Source organism: Panthera tigris, chromosome F2 (assembly GCF_018350195.1).
Source record: "Panthera tigris isolate Pti1 chromosome F2, P.tigris_Pti1_mat1.1, whole genome shotgun sequence".
Lineage (NCBI taxonomy): Eukaryota > Metazoa > Chordata > Mammalia > Carnivora > Felidae > Panthera > Panthera tigris.
Window position 1 is genome coordinate 60,283,634 of NC_056676.1, and position 25,778 is coordinate 60,309,411.

The 25,778-nt window shown below is 35.7% G+C and overlaps 1 protein-coding gene across 2 annotated transcripts in view; it reads right to left on the reverse strand.

Annotated features, from left to right (window-relative positions):
- Window positions 1-25,778, reverse strand: part of EIF3H (eukaryotic translation initiation factor 3 subunit H) — a 99,504-nt gene that overhangs the window by 61,367 nt on the left and 12,359 nt on the right. For both annotated transcript variants that reach the window (XM_007075570.3, XM_042972642.1), the window contains exon 2: window positions 14,961-15,117. In XM_007075570.3, the coding sequence (XP_007075632.1) occupies window positions 14,961-15,117 (157 nt within the window). The remainder of the gene's footprint in view (window positions 1-14,960; window positions 15,118-25,778) is intronic.

A 25,778-nucleotide genomic window follows, 5' to 3' on the forward strand; every position in this document is an offset into this window, starting at 1 on the left:
TATGCTTCTTTTTCAAGCATTCAGTCTTTCATAATCTGACCCTATCTATTATTTCATACTATTGCCCTGAAATAAGTTTTTGCTCTAATTGACAGACCTTCTCATTTTTCTAAGCCTGTTATCACATGCCTGTTCCTGCCTCTCTGCTTCTTATATGAGTTCACCTTTCCCAAATCAATGAGTCACATATCCTTAAAACTTACAAGTACCTCCCTTATTTTCCAAAAATAAGAATGTTATAAACTCCTGGTAAGCAACTCTTCCTACGTTCACATCTTTTTCCTATTTTTAATACTTTACTCCTTTGTCTTATCAAGGAAAAGAAAAAGGCTGTTAATTGCCACTTCCATATACTCCTTTCACTGCCAAAGGCAAATCAGATATATTAAAAGAAGACCACTATATTCTTAAGTGCCCTTAGCCAGGCTTAAAAGTTACACTGGGACATGGAAACTTCAAGCCAAATTACAACAGTTTTAAGAGTATTCAAAAAGCAAACAGTGAAAATTAATGAATACACGTATAAAGCATTTTAAATGTAAATTTCCAAAATGGTACTTAATAATGATTATTCTATATGAAGCTAAGAACAACAGTATCTTAAATTACTGTATCATCCCTGTCCTCTCCCTTTACTAGTCAAAATAAGTATTTATTTTCCCAAGCCAAAATATTTGCTTAAATACAAAAGAAAAATACCACTAAATACCTATGAAAGACTATTTCTATGGTAAAGAAAATTAGTAGATGGAAAGTCTGTTGATTGTGATGATGAAAAATTTCTTTCATCTGTATCAGACTATAAAGTTTAAAATTTCAAGTTCAAAGACAAAACAAGATAATTTATCAAACAAATTAAATTCTGTGATTATTATATAATTCATTCATTTGGGTGAAGTAGTTAAAATCTTTCCATAAATTCTCAAAGATGTTCATCAAAACCACTTACTATCATCTAAGGAAAACCGATAGCAGTACCACAATCTCAAAGCATGAAACATGTATTTTAAATGCACATATTTATATCAAACAATTAATTGAATTATGCCAAATGTCCTTATAATACTCCACTACCATATATGATAAACAAAAGTGTAATTATGATCCAAGCAAAAAGCTAAAGAAAAGCAAGGTCAGATGAATCTGATATTCAACTGCTATACTTTTAAGCTTTTAATCTTATGTTTAACAGGTTTTCGCATTCTATAGCTTGCTTAGCTGTTGAACTTGCACTTCCCTACAATTTTGGCTTGAGTAGTCTTTCTTTAAAAAAAAAAAAAAAATCTCTTCACAGTGAAAGAAATTATGGTCTAAATCACAAAGATGACAAGAAACCTTAGCAATTTAAATAGACAAGCCTTGAAATAATATTGTGATCAAAGTATCAAGCAGCCTAATAAAACCCAGGTGGCTCAGGCTTATCATATATGGTACTCATTACCACAACTGCACTATTTAATCTACTTCCTGGTGTCAACAAAAACTTTGTTATTAATCACCCCCAGTTATGGATCTGCTTAAGTTACTGCAGTTTTCTGATAAGACAACTCTTTGTCCAAAAAAATTTAAAAAGAGACAGCAGTCTCATTTTAAATGTTTTAGAACTGGAACCATGGTTGGTTCCACAGAACCACAGAAACCACGGTGGCTTTGTATTATTAGTCATCTATATAAGTATATGTTAATTCCTAAGTAGGTACCAGATGACTCATAACTAACTATAAGAGCTCACATGTTTACATCAAAAAGGTAACCATACAGACATAAAAAGAACTGTTTACAAGTTATAAACCTCAGATTCAAATGAGAGATTTATCCACTTACATAGGCACACAGGTTAGATTCTACCAGTCAGTTCCTCTCACCCATACAAAACCTCTCCATCATTCACATGGTTCTCTGTTGCTTATAACTTGTAAGATTTTGAAGCTGTTTTCTTATCTATAGGTCTTACTTTTTTCAAAAGTACTTAAATGTTTCTCAGGAAACATGTCTTATAGCATAATTTGTTTCTAAAAAAATTCCATTTAGGTACAGTAAACATTCTAGGATTATTACCTCTACCTCAACAGTGGTACCAAACACCAAAGCAGCAAAAAGATTACATCCAAAGATAAAGAATAAGAAACGGGTAGCATGAGCACAGTTACAGTCCCTGGATTTCCTAGTTGCTCTCAACCACAGGTGCACACCAGGACATCCAAAAGATGAACTGTGAGAGCTGCACGTGGTGCACAACTCCAGTTTACAGACAGCTAGTTGCACTGGTTACAAAGGAAAACCACTAACTGCTCAGTGTTTCATGAGTGGCACCCAGCGTTCACACAGATTCCTTACAACTAACTGATCCATTTCCTTTCCATGTTCTCTTGTCTTTCATTCCGCTTGTGCAGATGGCAGTTACAGCAGATTGGAAACATCGCACAATATACCACTTAACAATGCTGTGTACTCAGTAAAGAAGGAAATTCACATGACAGTCTTTATCACTCCTGTCTGTTTAAGTCATCTGCAAAGAAGCAATGTATTCTAGAAAGTTTTCCTGTGTCAGTCAACACTGATTTCCTAAGTCAAATTAAACTATCTATTCAACCTATTGTTTGTAACTGCATTCAGTGGCATTTCATAAGAACACATTTGCGTCTCTTAATCTACCCAGATTAATCTATACTTACTTTCTTCATTCCATGTAACAAAATATTAGAAGTTGTACTTTCAGTATTTAAATGGGTTTCCAGTATCCGAGCTGAATGGATATATCAAACCACCATTAACTTTCTGTTGACCTGAAGATTAGAATTGCCCTTTATTTTTATTTAATACCGAGTATACGAACACAAACTTGGGAAACTCTGATGTTTAGTGTTAAATTCAACAATCATTTGATTCCAGTAGTGTTAACATTAACTGATAACACCAAGAAGTAAACTTTTAAGTAAATACATCATGCTTACAAGTCACAATTGCAGTCACCCATATCATTCATTCATAGTGATTTCGACAAAATACTCAGATTACTGACAACACTCCCAAATTGCAGTGGATTACACATTTCATTTTGGGGTTTCTAGTTCTGAATTTGCCCCTAATTTTAAAGTTGGGTCTGAGTCTCGGTTTCTCATCTGTTAAAAGAATTACAAAAGTTCCTGTTGTGATCCACTCTGCAAATGGGAAAACTGAGGCTAGAGAGACCCATGACTTCAATTAGTAGTAAGCCAGAACTTTACCAAAACTTCAGCCAGAACTCAGTCTAAATGTCCTTCCTTTTATCCCCTTCAGAAAAGTTTGCAAGATCTGTCTATAAATGATTTTAGGAATTCTCTCAACTAAGACTTATAATGGTATTTATGTGTGCACACATCATTTCCGTATATGTGAAATTGGCTACATAATTTTTTACCAGGCTCCCCACAGGACAAACAGACAATTCGAAAGAAATTCAAGCCTGGATTCTGACAAAACAACATAGTCTCACTGTTAGTTATGTCAAATATCTCCTAAAGGAGCACAGAAACAACCCAGATACGGCTTACAGCGATCTTAATATTTCACATTATGTCCACACCATCCCATTCCTCCTGTGATCATCACAGAAAATGGTTAATTCTCTTCATAAAGCCTTTCACTCTCTTCTAGTACTAAATTTTTTTAGTGTTTTGTCTTGACTTACTATATTTTCAGGACAGGGGTGGTGATGGGAGTGGTAGGAGAAGAAGAAATTTTAAAACTAAGGAGAAGTAACTCACATTACCAAAAGAGTCTCGGTAACAGACTTTTAAAACCACGTACATTTATTTATAGATTAAAATTATTGACAGAAAAACTTTCATCTAAAATCCTGGCAGTCACTGAGATTTAAAATGTATATATATATATATATATATATATATATATATATATATATATACACATGTATATGTATGTATGTATATATATATATATTTCCACTATGAAAGTAAAAAATACATGATGACTTATACATTTTTAGGAACAAAATTACTGTAACAAAGCAACAGAATCTCTGAGTTGCAAACTTGGAGATGTACAGATTTGTAGATACATACTTGTAAACCCAAGTCATTCTCCAACTACACAAAAATATCTTCTGGATACTTTCACCTGAATAGTAACATAATCTAGACTTTATACTAATAATCCCATTCCCTAAAATAACGTGCTAACAAATCTTCCCATGCTTCAAGTCAAACATACTGCTTAGAATAGTTAAATTCTTTAAACAATGATCACTTCAGAAAACATCCTTAGCAGAAGTACACAACAGCCAGCGGACATGCCTGGCACATAGTTCCCAACGCAATACTGATTTGATGAATGAATAACAAAGGGATAAAGACATATAAAGGAGAAGGTAAAGTGAGAGCAGAGGAGCCTGGAAGCCCCAGGGGCTTGCGGACACGGCTGCTGCTGCCTGCTGGGTTCTCCTCGGCAGGCTGCTGCAAGCCCAAAGAGCTCCACCTACGCCTCTGTGCTGCCGGACTCCCACAGCCACTGCTGCTAGTGGAGGGGTCCTGCCATCAAAAACTTCCTCTTTGAGGTCAGCACTGTCCAATTCTACAAAACAGGCATTTGACAGATATATTTCTGCAAAGACCACTGGAATAATTTTGTGATCTTCTCACCAATCAAGCAGGGAAGAACGGTTGTCTATACGGTATAATAAAATGTCTGTAGGTTCGACATTAGAGAAAACAAAGGGCGAATGTGTCTGGGAGTGAGGGTAGTGGGGAAATGTAGGGTTGCATTATAAACTTATACTATTATGGTTACTTACGCCAAAATAAAGATTACCTTTGTTTTCAAATATATCAGAAAGCATCTAAAATGCACTCAGTGAAAATTACTACTTTAAAAAAAAAAAGCAGCAGCAAATAACCCTCAAGGTGGGAATAGATAAAGGTAGGAAAACACCACTCTGAAAGTGGTAATAACGTAAGTCATGAAGAGTAAAAGTTTCAAGGTGTATGAAAATTTCACCTACACAGATAAACGTAAAACAGAGCACGGCATGATGACGATACCACTCTTCTAATATAAAGGGCAGTTTGGAAAACTCAGCATTAGCACCAAAACATCAAATCTAATTATAATTAATCTATCATTCTATAAAACTTGCAAATCAGGGGCGCCTGGGTGGCGCAGTCGGTTAAGCGTCCGACTTCAGCCAGGTCACGATCTCGCGGTCTGTGAGTTCGAGCCCCGCGTCAGGCTCTGGGCTGATGGCTCAGAGCCTGGAGCCTGTTTCCAATTCTGTGTCTCCCTCTCTCTCTGCCCCTCCCCCGTTCATGCTCTGTCTCTCTCTGTCTCAAAAATAAATAAACGTTAAAAAAAATTTAAAAAAAAAAAAAAAAAAAAACTTGCAAATCAGGCATAATATAGTTAATTGGGGCCGGAAGCTAGTTAGCACTTCTGGGCAAGATAGGAAGCAAACCTGAACTGTGTTGCTTAGGATAATTTTTGGAAAAATAGGAAGAGCAAGGATCTTTGGTTACACACTGTAACTGTAGATTTTTGACATTTTAATTAGTGCCCAAACAGTTCATTTTTAATGGTTATTACCTTAAAGTTCAGTAATAAATTCAAATATCTATACCTAAAGTTGCTGGGTTCAAAAGTAAGACAATTCTTATTTAATTAAAATGTAAACCACTGGGAATAGTAATTTAAGGATTACACTTTTAGACTTGGGAAACTTAGGAATTTTAAATACTATTTAAGTACTGTATCCACCTGTAATTTTCAAATCTTAAAGTATTACTTTAAGTCTGCACAAAATTTGAACACGTTTTACTTGGCTCCTTTCCAAACCATAGCACTTACACTTTAGGGACCAAGGGAGGGTATAGTGTAAAGCACTTTAATTTCTTTAAGCAGAAAAATCTTTTACCTTGACCACATTTTCAATAGTATATATCCTTCCATACGTAAGAGTTCCTCAACTCATTTAAAAGGGAAAAAAACCTAAATTTTGAAACATTAAACAAATGAACAAAATTTCGTCAAACTTTTAAAATGAAGCTAGACTTTATCCTCTTATATTTAATATCTTGAAATATCCAAATGAAAAGAACAAAAAGGGCATAAAAACACTGGGATTGAGGCTTCATATCTGGATTGTATGGCTCATATTCTAATCACTTTAGTAAACCAAAGACTAAACCTATAAAGTAAGATTCTCAAGTTAGTTTCAAATCACAAACCATAGGCTTTCTGAGCAATCAAAATAATTTAAGTAAGCAATAACCTAAAGTTCATTGCCCTGAAGATTCAGTGATAAGCCGTTAAATGTGAATGGTTTAACATTTTCAAAATACTACCATGAATAACAACAAAGAGATGAGTACCCAGGAGAATTATATCATAATTCATTGTATAGATTCTCTCTAGTTACCTACCTATACCTAGTTTCATTTAAAATGAAACATACATGAAATGTTTTTATTAAATATTTAAAATTCATTAAATAGCACATTTAAACATTTATTATTTTAAATAGAGCTAAGTGCAGCATGGGTCCCAGATTTCTATAAACATGGCACTAAATTATCATCAGGCATCCTTTATGTATCAGAAGAGTCTAGATGTCAAAAACAGCTTCTATACCTGGATATAGAATCAGCAACAAAATTTGAAAAATACTGTCAAGCAACATAACTGTCACTGAACAATAAAGATGCCAAGCTGAATACCTACTAAATAATTTGTTCTTTATTTCTAGAGATGCTTGTGTTATTTATGAGGGCCCAGAAATGTCAATAATTAGAACAAATTCACAAGACATTAACTTCCTTAAAAATTACTTAAAATACAAGCAACACCCGTCTACAAAATCAAACTTCACCTCTCCTGTTAAGTCATCCCCCAAAAGGAATTAGTAGCTCATATCTGAGTGTTCCCATCACTTTTTGTCGTTCCTCACTCTAGACTCATCAATTCTGTTTCACAATTCTTTACATATTTCTCTCCCACTTAAAATCTTTCAAAGCAGTAACCAGGATTTCCTATCTTTGGATCTTTTCCACCAACCATTCAATGTAATTTGCTCAATAAATGCTGAAATGAATTATTAAGAACTAATTTTTTTCCTGAGATATTTGAAACATTTTATGATACCTCTTAATGATTTGAGGTCACGAAGTAAACATGCTCCTACTTCTCCAATAAGTTTCAAAACACCCTCCAAAACTGTCTGTATATATTTCCCAGATCTGCACCAAGGAAAGCTCCTTAGGAAAAATGCAGTAAAAGAAATAGGGTTTCTTAAAAAATGAATCTGTCGAACAGATCACAATGATCACTGATTATTCACACAGACAGAAGATAATACAAAATAATAAATATCAGTCTTGTCACACAATGTCCCCAGCTTATTTAAAAAAAAAAAAAAGATGAAAGTTTTTTTCTACCCTGACTCAACTCTTCCCTGAACTCAAAAGCAATACAAAGCCAAAACAGTAATTATGGAGGACGTTTCAAGCAGTTTTACCCTGGGTGTGGGCTGCAGGCAAACTAAGAAGAAAGAGAAGGAAGGTGAGAGTTCAGGAAGCAAGTGATTAAACAGAGATTTTCTCCAATGCAAACTATGGTTTAGTTATGTGGAAAGTGTTGCAAATAATGTAGTTAGACAAAACCTACTCTCTCTGAACCCAGTGGTACAAAAATATTACCTATGCAGTGAAAAATTATTCCCAATGCATTTTACTGTAATTACATTTTTGCCAATTCCTATTTAGCCTTTGAAAAGTCTGTTTAATACTCTACACCACTGCTTTTCTTTTGGAGGCTAATGATAACAAAATAATTATGTGTAACAGTCTAAAGCAATATTTCTTGCTTTAACACCAAACATGAGTAATAAAAAATAATTTTCAAGTACCTGAAAATGAACAAAAAAGCCATAAGCTATCTGTGTGTATATAATATCACGTCAATGTGTGGAATTACCTCAGAAATTATGCAGGCTGCACATGTTTATACTATCTGAGTAAATTAGGCATCATTTCATTCCCCTAACTGCATTTTAGTAGTACAACACAGTCTTCATGCTTCGTTTTTGAAAGAAACTTATTTGAAGTCCAAGGATCATCCTTTGGACTTAAAGAGAGCAAAATAAAAAATTTGTCCACTCCAAATATGAAAATTATGGATTTGGCTCTGAAGCAGAAAAAAAGTAAGCTTCTTATATCACCTGCAATATTAAACTGATTTAGTCGGCTGAAAAACAAGACAGTGAGTTATTGGATCTGTGTTTAATTCAGTGCACTTTATAACATATTTAAGGAATTCGGTTGTATAAAACAGTATCTGAATCTTATCAGATGAAAATATTTTTCCCTTTTAGCAAGCCTCGGGTTGCATGTCTAAGAAAACAAATTAGTCTCCAGTTCTCCTAAGCTTGATAATAGTGCCCCCTAATGGGAATTTTAATATGAGCCTTTCCACTCAATTTTTAAAAAGCTTATGTTCTCTGGTGAGAGTGAGTTACCTCACTTTTAACTAGAAAGTTAATCCTGCAATACAAAAGTATATCAAGATTTAAGCCACTTAAAGGAAAAGTTATCACATGTGGAAAAAAAAGGTGAATTCATGGAAAGAAACAAAAAAGAAAAACTTCATGCCACAAGTTTTCTTGGTTTTGAATCATGCTACTGTAACATAATCCAAGGTGGCATTAATCTCAATCTCATAAAGAAATTATCCTTCAGCTATGTTTCTAGTACTCAATAAGTGAGCAATTAATATGTGCTAAAAGATAGTACACAGTCAGGAAAAAACTAGTTCCGAACTAAAGTCACTCAGCGTCACACAGATCTCTACAGAGCTGAGGTTCCCACCCAAGTTTTCTGGCCTCATACCATTCATTACCTTTCCGTAATACCGGCATACCCTGCTTTTGGAAGTTCACAGTTCCAGACGGTACACCACTTCACTTTTACAAAAGACTGAATGAAAGAAATCCAAAGAGAATTCCCACTTTTACAAAAAATGGCGAAAAGTGAAAACAACTTTCAGTATTCGTTTCGCAGTGAACTGTTAGAGGCAGCATACAAGGCAAGCAGTGAGAGTGGCCCCGCCAATCCTCCCCAAGCACCAAGTCGCCATGGCTTAGAACTGTGTGAGCATCTGTGCTTCATCTTCATTTATTCTGTGTATCCATTAGCAAGATGTGTACTAAGGTATCAGAAAAGCCTAAGAGAGGTTATTTTTGGGGTCTGGGAATGCTCAAAATTTTTTCCATATAAATTAATAGTAACTGCTTCTTCGTTTTGTGACAAAGGTTTCACAGAAACACTCCACTTTCGCGGAAACCTGTACCTGATTCACAAGTCTACAACCGTGAACTGAATGTCTTTCTTCCCAGTATCTATACACAGTTCCCCTAAACACCAAGAGCTCGGTATGGCGGGGGGAGTACTCTGCGTTAAAATAAAGGAAACACTACATTTTCTGATACTTTCCAGATGCACAAACAAATACCTAATAATATCAACGTTTGTTTGTTTAATTTTTTTAACGTTTATTTATTTTTTGAGAGACAGAGCATGAGCTGGGAAGGGGACAGAGAGAGGTGGGGAGTCACAGATTCCAAAGCAGGCTCCAGGCTCCGAGCTGTCAGCACAGAGCCCAACACGGGGCTTGAACCCATAAACCATGAGATCATGACCTGAGCTGAAGTCAGCCACCTAACCAACTGAGCCACCCAGGCACCCCATCAACGTTTTTATTACAGTGCTCATAATACATTCTAGACTTAAGAGTCAATGTTAAGAGCAGTATCTAGAAGGAATAAGCAACAAAAAAAAGTCATCTATTTATGATGGAAAGAGAGTACTATTTACTACCTTATTCTTTAACCTTATGACAGAAAAAAATAACAAAAAAAAGTATGTGTGTATATATGTATACATATACATATGTATGAATATATGCGACTATATATTCATATATGATGCACATGTGTGTGTATATGTACATATATACACACGTATATGAATGAATATATATTTGTGTGTGTGTGTGTGTGTGTGTGTGTGTGTGTGTGTGTGTATGAAGGAAGTGGTCAGACTTTCTTAAGGGGCCAAACAGTTTAAAAAAAAAATTCAGGTTTGGTGCCCATATGGTCTCTGTCACAACTACCCAACTATGCCACTGTAGCAGGAACACAGCCACAGAAGAAAATACATAAATGAATGGGCATGGCAGTGTTCCAATAAAACTTTACATGCAAAAGCAGGCCCACAGATTGTAGCTTGCCAGCCCCTAATTTAAAACATTTCACATTAGACCACAGATTAAAACTCTCCACTTTACATAAGGCACCAAATAAAAACACAGAAACAAACACCTAAGCAACTCAAAATATGTAACCATTAAAATTATGAAATATTTTGTGAGTACTTTACTTCCAAAGAGTGAAGGGCAGAAGAAAAGATCTTTCCCTAGATATTAGTTTTAGTAGGCAAAAAATAACAACAACAGAAGCAAAACAATGGATGTTTAGAAAGATTTAAAGATTTAAAATAATCAATACTCAGAACAATTCTATTCCAAGACACATCCATATAATGAAAAAACTTAGCTCCTATCTAGGTATGATAAAAATCTAATGGTGACTACATACTAATGCCTATTCAGATAATTAAATGAATTATGTGAGAGAACCTAAAATTCAAGACTGGCTATACAAGGCTAGGCAGAAATATAAAGTATTATCTTAGACTTTTCATACATATAAGAAAAATGGCAAATCCTACCAGCTTCTAAAGATAAATCAAGAAAAACAAATTTAATTGTTTTATCCAAAAAGCAGATTTCAGACATAAAGTAATGATGCTCCCCACTCTACACCCTTTTAATCACTGGCTTCCACTTCACTGAGTGTCCAAAAGCAACAACATATAGCAGGAAAATCATGAGACTTGGAAACAGACAGCCAAAGATTTCAATCCCTATTCTATAAATTCCCAGTTAAATGACTTTGGACAAGTTCTTTGTCTTATTGAGCATCAGTTGCCTAATTTAGAAAATGAGACTGATAAAACCTTCAAATGTGCAGAGTAACAACTAATTACAGGCAATGTACATACAATACACAGCACACAATTCCCAACAAATTTTTTATTATTTGACGCTAAATTGAAATTTCTTATCTCCGGGTTGTTAACATAACTTTTAATGAGCTTCTTAAAGTACATGTTAATGAAATAGCATATTGGTCAATTACCTGAAAGCCCATAAGAGAAGTCAGCATCCAATGATCAAGATCTAAAATTAATTATATATTTTGCTTTGTTCATCTACCATAATTGCACTGATTATTTCTTGCACATAAAACTGAGAATTTTATAAGACAGAATAAATTACCTGAGAAAACTATGTGACAATATAAACTCTGCAGGAATGGATTCTATTCCCAATTGTGCCACTAACACAGTAACTTGAGTATGTCACTTCAAGTGCACCTCTCAGACTCCTCACTTGCAAACCAAAAAAAACTATGTTAACAATCCTTTTGTCTTCTCCCCTGGTCTTCCAGCTCTAAAAGAGTTATTGCTGTAGGAGAGCCTGGGTGACTCAGTTGGTTAAACATCCAACTCTTGATCTTAATTCAGGCCATGATCTCATGGTTCATGGGTTCAAGCCCCAAATCGGGCTCCATAATGACAACTCAGAGTCTGCTTGGGATTCTCTCCCTCCTCTCTCTCTGCCCCTCCCTGGAGCTTGCATGCACGTGCACTCTCTCTCTAAATAAATAAATAAACATATGGGGCGCCTGGGTGGCGCAGTCGGTTAAGCGTCCGACTTCAGCCAGGTCACGATCTCGCGGTCTGTGAGTTCGAGCCCCGCGTCAGGCTCTGGGCTGATGGCTCGGAGCCTGGAGCCTGTTTCCGATTCTGTGTCTCCCTCTCTCTCTGCCCCTCCCCCGTTCATGCTCTGTCTCTCTCTGTCCCAAAAATAAATAAAAAACGTTGAAAAAAAAATTAAAAAAATAAATAAATAAATAAATAAACATAATTAAAAATTAAAAAAAAGTTATGACTGCAATGTAATTAAGCACCCTCCAGATATGCTGGTAAAGAGAGGAACTGAGATATCTACTACTACAGAGAATCTCCAACCATAATCCAGTATTTTATAGTAGTTCAGATGAAACAAGGAAAGCTCAGTCAGCTTTAAAAAAAAAAAAAAAAGACACATACTGCACAAATACTCAAGTGCCTAGAATAAAATAGCCTTGGTTGGTTTCTAAAGGTATTACTTTAATGAAAAAAAGGATTTTTGTCGACCAAATTGCAATATCAAGGTACTAACCTTAGCAAGGTTATATTTGGTGTCTATTAATATCTTCAAGGTACCATGAGTATGTGAAATCTTACATTTTATCCAAGTGAAAAGTCATCAGTTTAAAGTTACATAGAAAAAAATGACAAAAAAGGAAATTTTTTAAAAATTTCACAACAGCATCAAAATGAATAAAAACAACTGGGAATAACTTGTACACTGATAACTATAAAACAGTTGGAAGAAAGTTAAGACAGTACAAATAAATGGAAAGGCATTTATTCATAGCTAGGAAGATTTAATATTGTTAAAATGTACTACTCAAACTGACCTACAGATTCAATGTAATCCCTACCAAAATCCCAATGGTATTTTTATGCAAATAGGAAAAAAAAATACTAAAATTCATATGAAATTTCAAAGGACCTTAAATAGCCAAAATCTTGAGAAAGAAAAACAAAGCTGGATGCCTCACACATCTTGATTTCAAAACATATTACAAAGCAACAGTAATCAAAGCAGAATGGTACTAGCATAAAATTCCTAGAAGACAATATAAGGAAGGAGCTTCCTAACATTGGTCTTGACAATAATCTCTTGGATGTTATACCAAAAGTACCAGCAACAAAAGCAAAAACAGACAATATGGATTACATCAAACTAAAAAGCTTCAGCAAAGGAAACAAATCAATAGAGTGAAAAAGTAAAAAGTAACCTATGGAATGGAAGAAAATATCTGCAAATCATACATATGATAAGGGGTTAATATCCAGAATATACAAAGAACTTCTTCAACTGAACAACAATCCTTAAAAATGGACAACATACCTTAATAGACATTTCTTCAAAGAATACATACAGACAATAAGCATATAAAAGATACTCAACATCGCTATAAGGGAAATGAAAATCAAAACCACAATATCACCTCACATCTGTTAGTACAGTTGCTATCACTATCAAAAAAATAAATAACCAGAAAATAACAAACGTTGGTGAGAATGTGAGGACGTTGCAACCCCTGCAAACTATTGGCGGAGAATGTAAACTGGTGTCACTACTTAAAAGGCAGTATGGAAGTTCCTCAAAAAATTAAATATAGAATTAATACATGATCCACCAAATCCCACTTCTGGGAATATATCCAAGAGAACTGAAAACAAGACCCTGAAGAGATAGCTGAGCATTATTCAAAAAAGTCAAGAGGCAGAAACAATCTATTTATCAACAGTTGAATGGATAAGGAAAAAGTGGTATTAAATTTTTTTTTTTAACGTTTTTTATTTATTTTTGAGACAGAGAGAGACAGAGCATGGACGGGGGAGGGGCAGAGAGAGAGGGAGACACAGAATCGGAAGCAGGCTCCAGGCTCTGAGCCATCAGCCCAGAGCCTGACGCAGGGCTCGAACTCACGGACCGCGAGATCGTGACCTGAGCTGAAGTCGGACGCTTAACCGACTGAGCCACCCAGGAGCCCCGGAAAAAGTGGTATTGCATACAATAGAATATTACTCAGCCTTAAAAAATGATACCCTGTCATATGCTATAACATGCACGAACCTAGAGAACATTAAGTTATGTGAGATAAATCAGTCTCAAAAAAGCCAAAAGCCAAATACTGCTAATTTCACTTATATGAGATATAAAGAAGTCAAACTCTCAGAAACAGAAAGCAGAAGGATGGTTGCCAGAGGCTAGCAAAGGGGGAAAGAGAAGCAGTTAGTCAACAAATATAGAGTTTTAGTTTTTCCAAGATGAAAAAGTTCTACAGATCTGTTCCATGACACCTGCGTATAGTTAACACTATATATACTTAAAATGGTAAATTTTACTACTTGTTCTTACCATAATAAAAAAAAGTTATGTAGAAAATGATCCCTGAGTGTTGAGACAAGTGAGAAATTACTTTCAACTAGATTTTTTTTTTAAATCTTTCAGGTTATTGACCTTGGCCTTTGGTGTAAGTTTTATCTACTACTGGCTTTTGCTAACAAAGCTATTATACCTGTAGCACCAAAAAAACCCCAAAAACCTCCTGAAATGCTTAAGGAGTATCTTCTTTCTGAAATAGATAGCTAAGTTCATCTTCTCAAACATTAAAACAAAACACTACAGAAGAAAATGGATACTGGACACGTAATGATGATCCTTGCCCTTCACGATGTAAGTTATTTGCAAGCTGATTTCATAATGGGAAAGTTTAACAACAACACAGTTTCTATCCAAATTACTAAAATCGGAATCTCAAATTCCAAATAAGGCCAAACTAATGAATCTTTTGATATAAATCCTCATTTCAAAGAATTTGCATAATCTGTTAATGTTTATTTATTTTTGAGCGAGAAAAAGCATGAGTGGGGGACGGGCAGAGGGAGAGGGAGACACAGAATCCGAAGCAGGCTCCAGGCTCCGAACTGTCAGCACAGAGACCAATTCGGGGCTCGAACCATGAGATCATGACCTGAGCAGAAGTTGAATGCTTAACCGACTGAGCCACCCAGGTGCCCCAAATTTGCCTAATTTTTTCAAGAAACTCTGAAATCAAGTGAACTAGACTGGCCTGATAGACTCCCAGTAAGAGATAATGAAAGGTTATGGTGAGAAATGTGTTAAAAATCATTTGTGTGCACTGCAAAGATTTTTGAAATGAGTACCCTTACCTTCATCAAAGTCAGCATCATCTTCTGTGTGTTGAGGGAAAGGAAAGCAGTTGGTAATTTCAAGACGATCTTCTACAACCAAGCCCAAAAGCACTCCCTGAACCACTTCAGTTCCTTGTCCTTCTTCTTGATAATGTTTGATTATTTTTAATACCACCTAAAAGAAAATACAGAAGTGAACTGAAAAATCATCCTTACAGGGGCTCCTGGGTGGCTTAGTCGGTTAAGCATCCGACTTCGGCTCAGGTCATGATCTCACGGTCCGCGAGTTCTAACCCCGCATCGGGCTCGATGCTGCTAGCTCAGAGCCTGGAGCCTGCTTCAGACTCTGTGTCTCCCTCTCTCTGCCCCTCCCCTGTTCATGCTCTGTCTCTCTCTGTCTCAAAAATTAAAAAACATTAAAAATTTTTTTTCAAAAATCATCCTTACAGTTTTTATTTCCTTTATTTCAAGGGAAAAAAAATGAACCATACAAGTAGGTTTGCAAAAAACACAGAATTATATAATAGAACCAATTTTCTTACAAATCAATTCTTACTCTGACACAAATAATAAGCTCACATAATCCAAACGTACACCTGAAACTCCTGGAGTCTGAAGACATGTCCAAAATGTCCATTTTTGACTTCAGGTCATGGCTCTGAAAGGTCTGGAATCCAGGAGCAGCTTCAAACAGTTTTGCCTCAATTCAAGGTCATTATAGAGGAAATGATCCTATTAACTTTTGTTAACAGGAGGATAATTTCCTGACACAGATGATAAAACCATCAATAACATAGAGATAAAGTCCTCAATTACCTGAAAACCTGAAAGCAGGCCACTCCCTTGACAATTTCTTAAATTCTCAAGATGGTTCCTGAACAAAACATCTCATTAAGTCAAGGGAAGCAACAATGGGAACATGTATCCAAGAAGGATCTGTTTGGTAACAGAAAAATCAAAGAGAACCCAGACTCCAGCACTACCTAATTTTCCTCAACCAGAAGGATATACCAAATAACCTCTAATAGAATAGAGAGGAGAAAGGTCGCACATCCAGGAAGTGGAAGAGCCAAGATTTAAACCAAGTCAAACTCCAAAGCTGTGTATTTTAACTTTAATCACAAGGAGACTTATGTTCATAGCAGTAATTCAGTAATTAAAACAATGGATTAGTCATAGACTTTGTGATGAACAGACCCCATAAAGGTACTATATCAACAAGATCCAGACCTCTTAAAGATCGCAAGCAGGAGGGAGAAGAGGGTTTTTTTTTATTATTATTTTTTTTTTTTACATTTATTCATTTTTGAGAGATAGAGACAGAGCACAAGTGGAGGAGGGGCACAGAGAGAGGGAGACACAGAATCCGAAGCAGGCTCCAGGCTCTGAGCTGTCAGCACAGAGCCCAACGTGGGGCTCGAACTCACAAACCGTGAGATCATGACCTGAGCCGAAGTCAGATGCTCAACCGAATGAGCCACCCAGGCGCCCTAGGAGGGAAAAGAATTTAATGTGGAAGAACCTCAACTGATTAAGACCTTCAAGAGTATGAAATGAAGAAAGTGCACAATTTTACACATTCCTTTAGAAAAGACCTCTCTATTTAAAAGGCACAGAATGAGCTTTGAGAGTCGTGCAGGCATGGGTAGGAGTTCCAGCTCCAACACTTACTGGCTGTCACCTTGCAAAAGCTATTTATTCTTCCTAAGTCTTTGATTTCTAATTTGCAACATGGAGCTGTCCAAAGCAATACTGACACCATTAAAAATGAGATAATGTATAGTAAATACTTCACACAGGGTCTGACATGTAATAAATGATATTATTGATTTTTGTCAAAAAAAAAAAAAAAAAAAAAGCAGAACTATGGGGCTCCTGGGTGGCTCAGCTGGTTAAGCATCTGACTTCGGCTCAGGTCATGATCTCATGGTTCCTAGGTTCGAGCCCCAGCTGTACTGACAGCTCAGAGCCTGAAGCTGATTCTATGTGTGTGTGTCTCTCTCTGCCCCTCCCCTGCTCATGTGCGCGCTCTCTCTCTCTCTCAAAAATAAACATTAAAAATCAAAAAAAAAAAAGGAGAACTATTTAACTCCTATTCAACTTACCTCTTGGCTACAATTATTGTCACACTTAAAAAAGAAACACAGATGACCAAGAAGGGATAAAGAGAACTAATAAAAAGTTATTATAAACACACCTACCAACTTGTCTAGGTTGCCTAGGTTGTAGATACTTAATCCTATTAATGAGATCGCTGAATCACTGTTGAAATCAAAGTAAATGAGAGATGCTAGAAGACTGCAAAGCTTAATGTAGATGTTTGGACAAACTCCAGAGCTGATTCCTAAACAGCTGGTGCTCGTGTGTGCAAAAAGGAGTGTTGCTGACAAGTACCCAGCAGTTTCACAAAGAAGCCAAGCCAAAACAACCTTATTTCCTTTTACAAATAAAACTGGGATGTGAGGAAATTATTATTATAATTGACAATGAGTTATCACAGTTCAAAAATAACTTACACTGTAACACTGACTTAACGCTAATAATAATGAACTATAAAGGGATGGGGGGTAGGAGGGCAATGTAACCAAACAGCACAGCAGCTTGACATGCCTGGCCAAAGAGTCAATGCAACTTCATACAGCATCAACAGAAGTACAGTGCTCCAACTAACAGAAACTATCATCTCTTTTCAGCATCACTGACCTATTCTAGTCACTTCTCTATATGATCAGAGAGAAAATTTACAGTAATAGTATCCAACTGAGAGAAAGGAGAAGCACATGGTTTAACTACCTGCTAAAGATGATCAACATAAGTAAGTGTACACAGGAAGGGGTAATTGTAAGAGAGAAAGCTTAAAACCCTATGATGAGAACTACTTCAATAAATTCAAATCTCTCTCCACAGCAGGGACAATCACAAAGAGCACTTTCTAAACAGTGAGGCACTAGAGGATGTGTCTTACTTTGAAAGGCAAAATAAGGGCCACAGATGACAGTATCAGGAAACAAGACTTAAATTTTAAGGGTGAATTCTCTCTAACATTTAAGGTTATCCAAAATAAAAAGACTTAAGGAAAGGCTTGGTGATCACTAAAGTAATTTCAACTCTAGTATCTGTCATCTTGCCATTGTAATATAATCTCATAAAAGAGAGCATTCAAAAATTAAAAAAAAATTTTTTTATCAAAACTAAGCTAACTCATTTTTCACTTTGACATTTTATGCTCTTATTTCCTATATACATGCTAAAATCTCAATTCTTTAGTTCAAAAAATAATGCAATGGGCTTGCAATTCAAACTTGAGAGGAGATGTCAAAAGGAAATTCCTGATCAGAAGTAACAAATTTACATACAAGCTTTTGATATTCTACAGAAATAACAAGAATTTACTGTTTAAATAAAAATGTTGCATAATTTTTGGTATTTACAACACAAAAATCCATGTTCTGCTCATGGTCTCCCCTCTTAAATATTCTCATAAAAATGAAGAGACGTTTTATTCGCCCATCTTCAACATCCAAACAGGTACTGGCACATAAAAGATAACTCAAAAAGATCTGCTGAAGGACTGAATGCTGAACATTTATCAATCACTTCTATCAAACACTCCAGTCAGTGTCTTACATGCAATGACTCACTTAATCCCTAAAAGTACTCTATGAAGTCAGTAATATTTCTTCATTTATTTGACAGATGAGGAAACAGATATTCTGACACAAAATTATTAAATCAGGGAGGGGAGATAGGATTTTGAATTTCAAGGTACCTTTAATTACTTCATAATAAGTGAGTAACTTTGTAGTAACGAGGCTGAAACAGACAGAATGCAGGGGCAACAGCTCTTGAGGAAGCCCCTGTAACTAGGTTGCAGAAGCAGAGTTTTGTGCAAGAAGTAGGAAAGTTCAGTGTAAGGTTACAGGGTCAGGCAGCAAAAAGACTCTAAGAGAATGGTGTTAGAGGTCAAATGTTTTGTGCCCTGATCACTAGAAGTAGCATCAACAGGAAACCGCCATTAGTTGCTAGAATGCAATACAGCTTCTAATCTTTAAACAGCACTATTCTCACAAGCCACAAGATGGGAATGTTCTACCACAAAAGTCCTGTTTCAGTCAAGCTCATCCCCCTTTCACTTCCTTGCACTCCAACCAAACCATATGCCTCTGTCCCTAAAACAGTGCTGGTATATTTTTAATTAACCCTGTTTGTCATGCTTCCTCTTACTTTTAAAAACAGATACATGAAAGCTTAATATTCTCCAAAACAAAACATACTCCTATATTTTGTTTATTAAGTGTTCACAAATGACCCCACATACTCAAGAGCTCTATTATCACTTGTTCGCTTACCAAAATGGCCCGTGAGGTTTGTTTTTTTTTTTTTTAAATAAATGAAGAGACGTCTTCACCCTGGCTACATATTAGAGCCGTCAGTATTAAACACAAAACAAAACAAAAAAACAAAACCAAAAACCACCACAGACACAAAAAGCTGATGCCTGAATCCAACCTCTGAGTTAATTGATCTGGGCTGAGATTCATATATTGGTTTGTGGGGATTTTGTTTCTTTATGGTTTTGTTTTAGATTCTCCAGGTGATTCTAACATCCTCCTTCATTCTAACTTTTAATGTGGAAGTGTGGGCCAGGCTTCCTCTTTTTAGTTCCTCAGATGACTGAAATGCACACAACTGGTTAAAACAAAGTTTCCTTTCCTGTTTTAAGACTCCCTGTGTTGATAAACAGTGAGAATACTGAGAAACACAGACCCAAGAGTGAACATTTTATTTATAAAGCAGAAATATAAATGTAAAAATATTTTATAAATATATATTTACACATATAAATCATATAAATTATAAATACAAATATAAAAAGGAGAAATATCCTCCCAATAAGAGGAACTCAAGCCCTACTTGGAAGAATCTCTACAGCACAGAGATGAGAAGGAAGGAAGGTAATGCCAACAATCCATGCGAGAAGTATCAAGTGTTCTCTAAGACCTATGCCCCCATACTTAAAACTGCGTATGAACTGGGACGCCTGGGTGGCTCAGTTGGTTAAGAGTCTGACTCTAGGTTTCAGCTCAGGTCATGATCTGGAGGTTTGTGGGTTCGGGCCCCACACAGGGCTCTGTCGCCTGCAGCGGAACCTGCTTGGGATTCTCTCTCCCTCTCTCTCTGCCCCTCCCTCACTCATACCGGCTCCATCTCTCTCAAAATAAATAAACAAACTTAAAAAAAAAACAAACGAAAAACAAAAACCCTGCTTATGGGCTATTGTTGACCAGGTTTGTTTATCCTATAAATTCATGGGTAAATAAAAATTTTCCTACAAATTAAGCCTAAAGGATGGAAACATATTGGCCAGTAGAATTACCAAATTCTTCTACACCCCCAAACTTTGCCATACTCTGGGTCTAAGTGTTTAATAACCTACTTGATTTGCCCTGCGAAGTAAGTACTGGTCTCTGAATATGACAACTCTCCCTAGAATGGGTCTCCTAGCTTTCTGAGGTTTGCACATTCTCAAGCTGGGTGGATCTTAGAAAGGAATCTCAACTTGCAAGATAGTAAACAGATGTCTCCTCTGCTGAAATTACCCTAGAGGAAACATTTTTTCCACTATTGTTTATTATTCAGTGAAGATAATTTGAAAGAGCAAAGTAAACTACTTCATCATCTCTAATGAACACAATACTAATTTTTAAAGTGTCTAGCTTTCTAAAAAAAATGAAAACCTAACTTTGCCCAAAATGTTATACACAACAAAGTATTCTCAATATTATAGGATAAAATATGAACAATCTAAAATATGCAAATAAATTAATTATACCAGAAGTCCACAAACCTAAAATCTGAGTAATAAGTATGATGGATAAAATCTTCCATCCTCCCTGAAAAGAAACATTTAGCACAATCTCTAAGACCCATCAAAATCTTACCAAACTCAATTCCATACCAGGGAACAATTTAAATCTGACCAAAATAAAGATTATGCTGTCTGATGAATTAGAGTAATTTTCTATCAAATATGATATCTGCAAAGACCAGTTACTACAGACAGATTTGGAAGCTGTGCACAGAATCACCAGAATTGTTATTTTGGGCTTCTTTCATTCACTCATTTATCCATTCACCTAGGTATGTGCTGAATGACTTCTACAGGCCAGTTACCTCTGACAGGCCAACTGGGAAAATGAAACTAAAATCAAACACATAAAAAGTATTTACTTTGATAGGGTTTATATTTTGGAATAGCAAATATCAAAAGTTTTTAATCCTAAAGTTCCTTTTAACACTCTTAGAAATTACTGAGGACCCAAAAGAATTTTTACGTTGATATTTACATATTAGAAATTCAAAATGAAAAATGTTCAAAATAATTTATTCACTTAAAAACAATAACAGGGTTGGGGCGCCTGGGTGGCTCAGTCGGTTAGGCGGCCGACTTCGGCTCAGGTCACGATCTCGCGGTCCGTGAGTTCGAGCCCCGCGTCAGGCTCTGTGCTGACAGCTCAGAGCCTGGAGCCTGTTTCAGATTCTGTGTCTCCCTCTCTCTCTGCCCCTCCCCTGTTCATGCTCTGTCTCTCTCTGTCTCAAAAATAAATAAGCGTTAAAAAAAAAAAAAAATTAAAAAAAAAAAAAAACAATAACAGGGGCGCCTGGGTGGCTCAGTCAGTTGAGCGACCGACTTCGGCTCAAGTCATGATCTCACAGCTCATGAGTTCCGAGCCCCACATCAGGCTGTGCTGACAGCTCAGAGCCTGGAGCCTGCTCCAGATTCTGTGTCTCCCTCTCTCTCTGCCCCTTCCCCACTCATGCTCTGTCTCTGTCTCAGAAATAAATAAACATTAAAAAATTTTTAGAAAATAATAATAAATAAAAACAACAATAACAAATGTATTACATGCTATCACAAAATACATTTGTTAGAAAAATAACTTTTCCAAAATAAAAGCAATCGGGATATAAAAAATGACAGTTTCACATTTCTGTGTAACATTCACATTTTCAAAAAGAAATTTTAATCAGGATAGAACAACATTGTTTCACATTTCTTGTGAATCCTATTAATGTCTAGTTTAATAAAAGACAACAAGATTCTCATATCTGCTTCTGCATTCAATCTTTTAATATCACACATCATGTAGCATCCAGAAACTTCCATTAAACACTCATTCAAGAGTGAGAGTAAAAATGACAAATAATGTTTAAATATTACTATGAAAATAGTTTAGACTTCAGAGGCCCTCTATATAAAAGTGTAGGGGCTTCCCCCACTTTAAGAACCAGAACAACAATTAAGGTGAATGTGATTACAGATTGTGAATTGCACTCTGAAGAAAATAAAAAGGAGAGTAAAAGGTAGATAACCTTAAAGAGCATGGTCCAGGACAGGCCTCTCTGAGATGACACCTGAGCAGAGAAAATTGAAGAACAAGCAAGTGAGCTTGGGTGAAGCCAATATTTGCGAGCTATGGATTTTAAATAATAGTTTAAACAGAAATGCTAATATTTACTTTTCATGAAGCACACAAGTCACACTTCAGCAGAACAAAAAGGCCTAGAGATGGATGAACACTAGCACTGTAGCAGCACACTTGCGTGTTTTTACCAAAAGCACTGGCATATAAATAATAAACCCAAACAGCTATGTCTTAAGATACCATTACATAATTCAAGATGAGCAATTTCAATTAATTTTTGTTAATTATAAAACAATATATTAACAAAATCCTTTCAAGAAATATTACCAAGACTTTAATCAGCAATATTTCTAATACCAGTGTCAAAGGTAATCTTTACCTGGTAAAATTATGTCTATGAAGCTACCACACAAAATTGCTCTGTCAAAGGTAGCAACTCTAAGAAAGTTCAGGGTCAAAAAGTAAACTACTTAAGAACTATATCTGGAACTGTTAGGCCTTGCAATATGCCAATTTGAAGAACCTGAATATGCCAATTTGAGTACATGAAAGATATGTAGAAATGTTAAATATGCTATATTTCTAAAAAAGTTTAAATAACCAACCAAGTGAGACAAAGAAATCAACAACCAGAGCATTAACCTGTGAGTTAACACAGGAGTGCCCAAAGGTGCATCAGACCTGGTCTAATACCCAAGAGCTAGGAGCTGAATTGCAATCCAATCTCTGTCCTGGATCATAAGATGGTGTCCTGAACTTCTAAGTCAGGAAAGTGGAAACCAAGACCTTTACAAACAGTTACAGCTCCATGAAAAAGTACTGGTGGAAAGGTAGAAAACAGTAATTGCAGTTATCTTATAGTTAAATACAAACTTACTACTTGCTACATGACCCAAATTCCTATTCCTAGGAATTCAAAAGAAATGAAAACACATCCACACAAAGATATGTCCACAACTGTTCACAACAGCATTACTCATAACAGCCAAAAACTGAAAGCAACCCAAAAGCCCACCAAACTTAGACAAATTCCAATATATCCATTCTATGTACTACTACTCAGCAAAACAAAAGAGCAAAAGATCAGTACAATAGAGAGGAATCTCAAAAACATTATATGAAATGAAAGAAGTCAAGCAAAATGCTACGTACTGTAAGATTTATTTTTATGGAATTCTGGAAAAGGCTAAACAAAACCCCTAGGTAGTTAATCACCTGAGGCAGGTGAAGGCCTACTGACTGCAGAAGGGCACACTCTTTAGGGTGAAGCAACTATTTCACACCTTGATGTGGTGGGGACTATGTAGATGTTTACAGCTACAAAAGTTCATCACACTATACACCTAAAATAAGTGGATTTTATTCTGCATAAATAATACCGTAACTTTAGAAACCTGTACACATTTGTAAAAGTCTGATGAAGAAACAATTCATTTGACCCACTACTAATTTTTTCTCAATTTAGAGTTCAAAGATCCCCTGAAATGCTTATAAGGAGCTAGGTTAAAAACCACTGCTATATCCCTGCATTATGTATAAGATAAGTTTTATATAACTATATATAAACTCAAGTTTATAATAACTCATGTTTACAATAAGCCCAGGCAATCAAGAATTAAACTGTACTGTTTTAGAAGCCAAAAAAGTGTAATATTTAAAAATTTCCTACTATTTTAATATTTTGAAATTTAATGAGATTAATTAGGTATTTAAGAGATATTTTCTACATATTTAAGGCATTTTCCTGGAAGAAAAGTCTGTGGCATTCATCATACTCCCAAAGATGCCCATGACACACAAAGAGTTAGAGTTTTCAAAATTAATTACAAAGGTATTATATACATGCAGTTATGCTTTTATGTTTGCATCAACAAGAATGGTGTGGAAGGACGTATCTTTTCTTATGAATTTCTGTTACTGCTTACTTACTTATAATAAGTATGCATTTGTTTTCAATTCAAAAAACATCAAATAAAGAAAAAGTTAACAGAAAAGACTTTAAAATCCAGCAGTCACTGCAATTTACTACATGAAGTCTCACCAAAGAAACCTAATTTCTTTTTGACAGTGCTACTGAGTTGACACAATATGGACACATCTTGATTTAAGTATATTTTTTTAGGTATGTTAAAAAGGGAGGGGGTTGGGCTGAATAAGTGGCTTTGAAAGGAGAAGATGAAAAAATACACACTATAAAGCCTGAGCACCTGCTGACTTTAAATTCTAATCTCTTGCTGATATGGTTACACTTCAACTCTATTCACAGATGCCATTGCACTCACATACACAAATGACTGGACAATATGCATATACACACACCATCAAGGTGAAAGAAGTAACTTCTGGATATACAGACTGGTTTTCAACAAACAGATCTGTTTAAGAGAAGCCTAATGTAAACCAATTACAAATCAGCAAACTATCAATTCAAACTTTGAGCAAATAGCAATAAAGCTTCACCAAGAAAAGCAGCATGTTTCCCACACTCCCTGGAGTAGACATCAAAAGGATCTGTTTAAAGTTCAGTTAGAATTAGGGACATAAGGAGTTTTAAATTGTTAGAACTATACCATCATGTTTAACCTTCCTTTATAAAGTTAAGTTCATAAGGAATGTTCACAGGTTGCAAACTCTATTATGTGTACCTAGAATAAGAAAACACTAAATCCACTAGTTCATCTTTTTAAACAGCTAGTGGTATTTAATAATCACAGTAATATTTTAGCTACAGTACTATTAAATAAATTAGACTCTGGTTATAGGAAGATGCTGTTAGCTAAATAAAATAGGTATCCAAATCGTTTGTAACAGGGCTTCTCAGGCAATCAGTGGTGAAGAACTCATTTTCCTCCAGTCCCTCACAGACCAATACCGTAGTAAAAAAATAAAACTTGTAAGAAAAGTGACATTTTAAAGAAAGACACAGAAAATACAAGCCCAAGGATCATACTCTGGCTATCACAGCAACATCATGCTGCGATACAAGTTTCGAAACAATCCCAATCCTGTGCTTATCTCACACAAACCACAAACAGTTCACAAACCACACCCTTACTTTAGGTAGCACTGGGTTTACAGAGGAGGTAACATTAGGCAGATAGACCATTTCCTCCTAACTCCAGAAGCTGGTAATTCAGACTTTATAACCAAACACTTCTTAATTTATGTCACTGATATGAAGTCTCTCAAAACATGACAGTATTCCAACAGATGGGAACTCCAAACTGTGGGGCTATCAAACCCATAGCTTCTCTACCACTCCATGCTGCTTCTATAGGAGAGAACAGGCATACCCCTTAGATGGCATCAAAACACTATTCTCTCAGTTCTGATTCCACTCCGAACAATATATTTCTAACGGGTAAAAACAAATCTATTTCAGCAGCAGGAGCCCACTTTCAATTGTAAG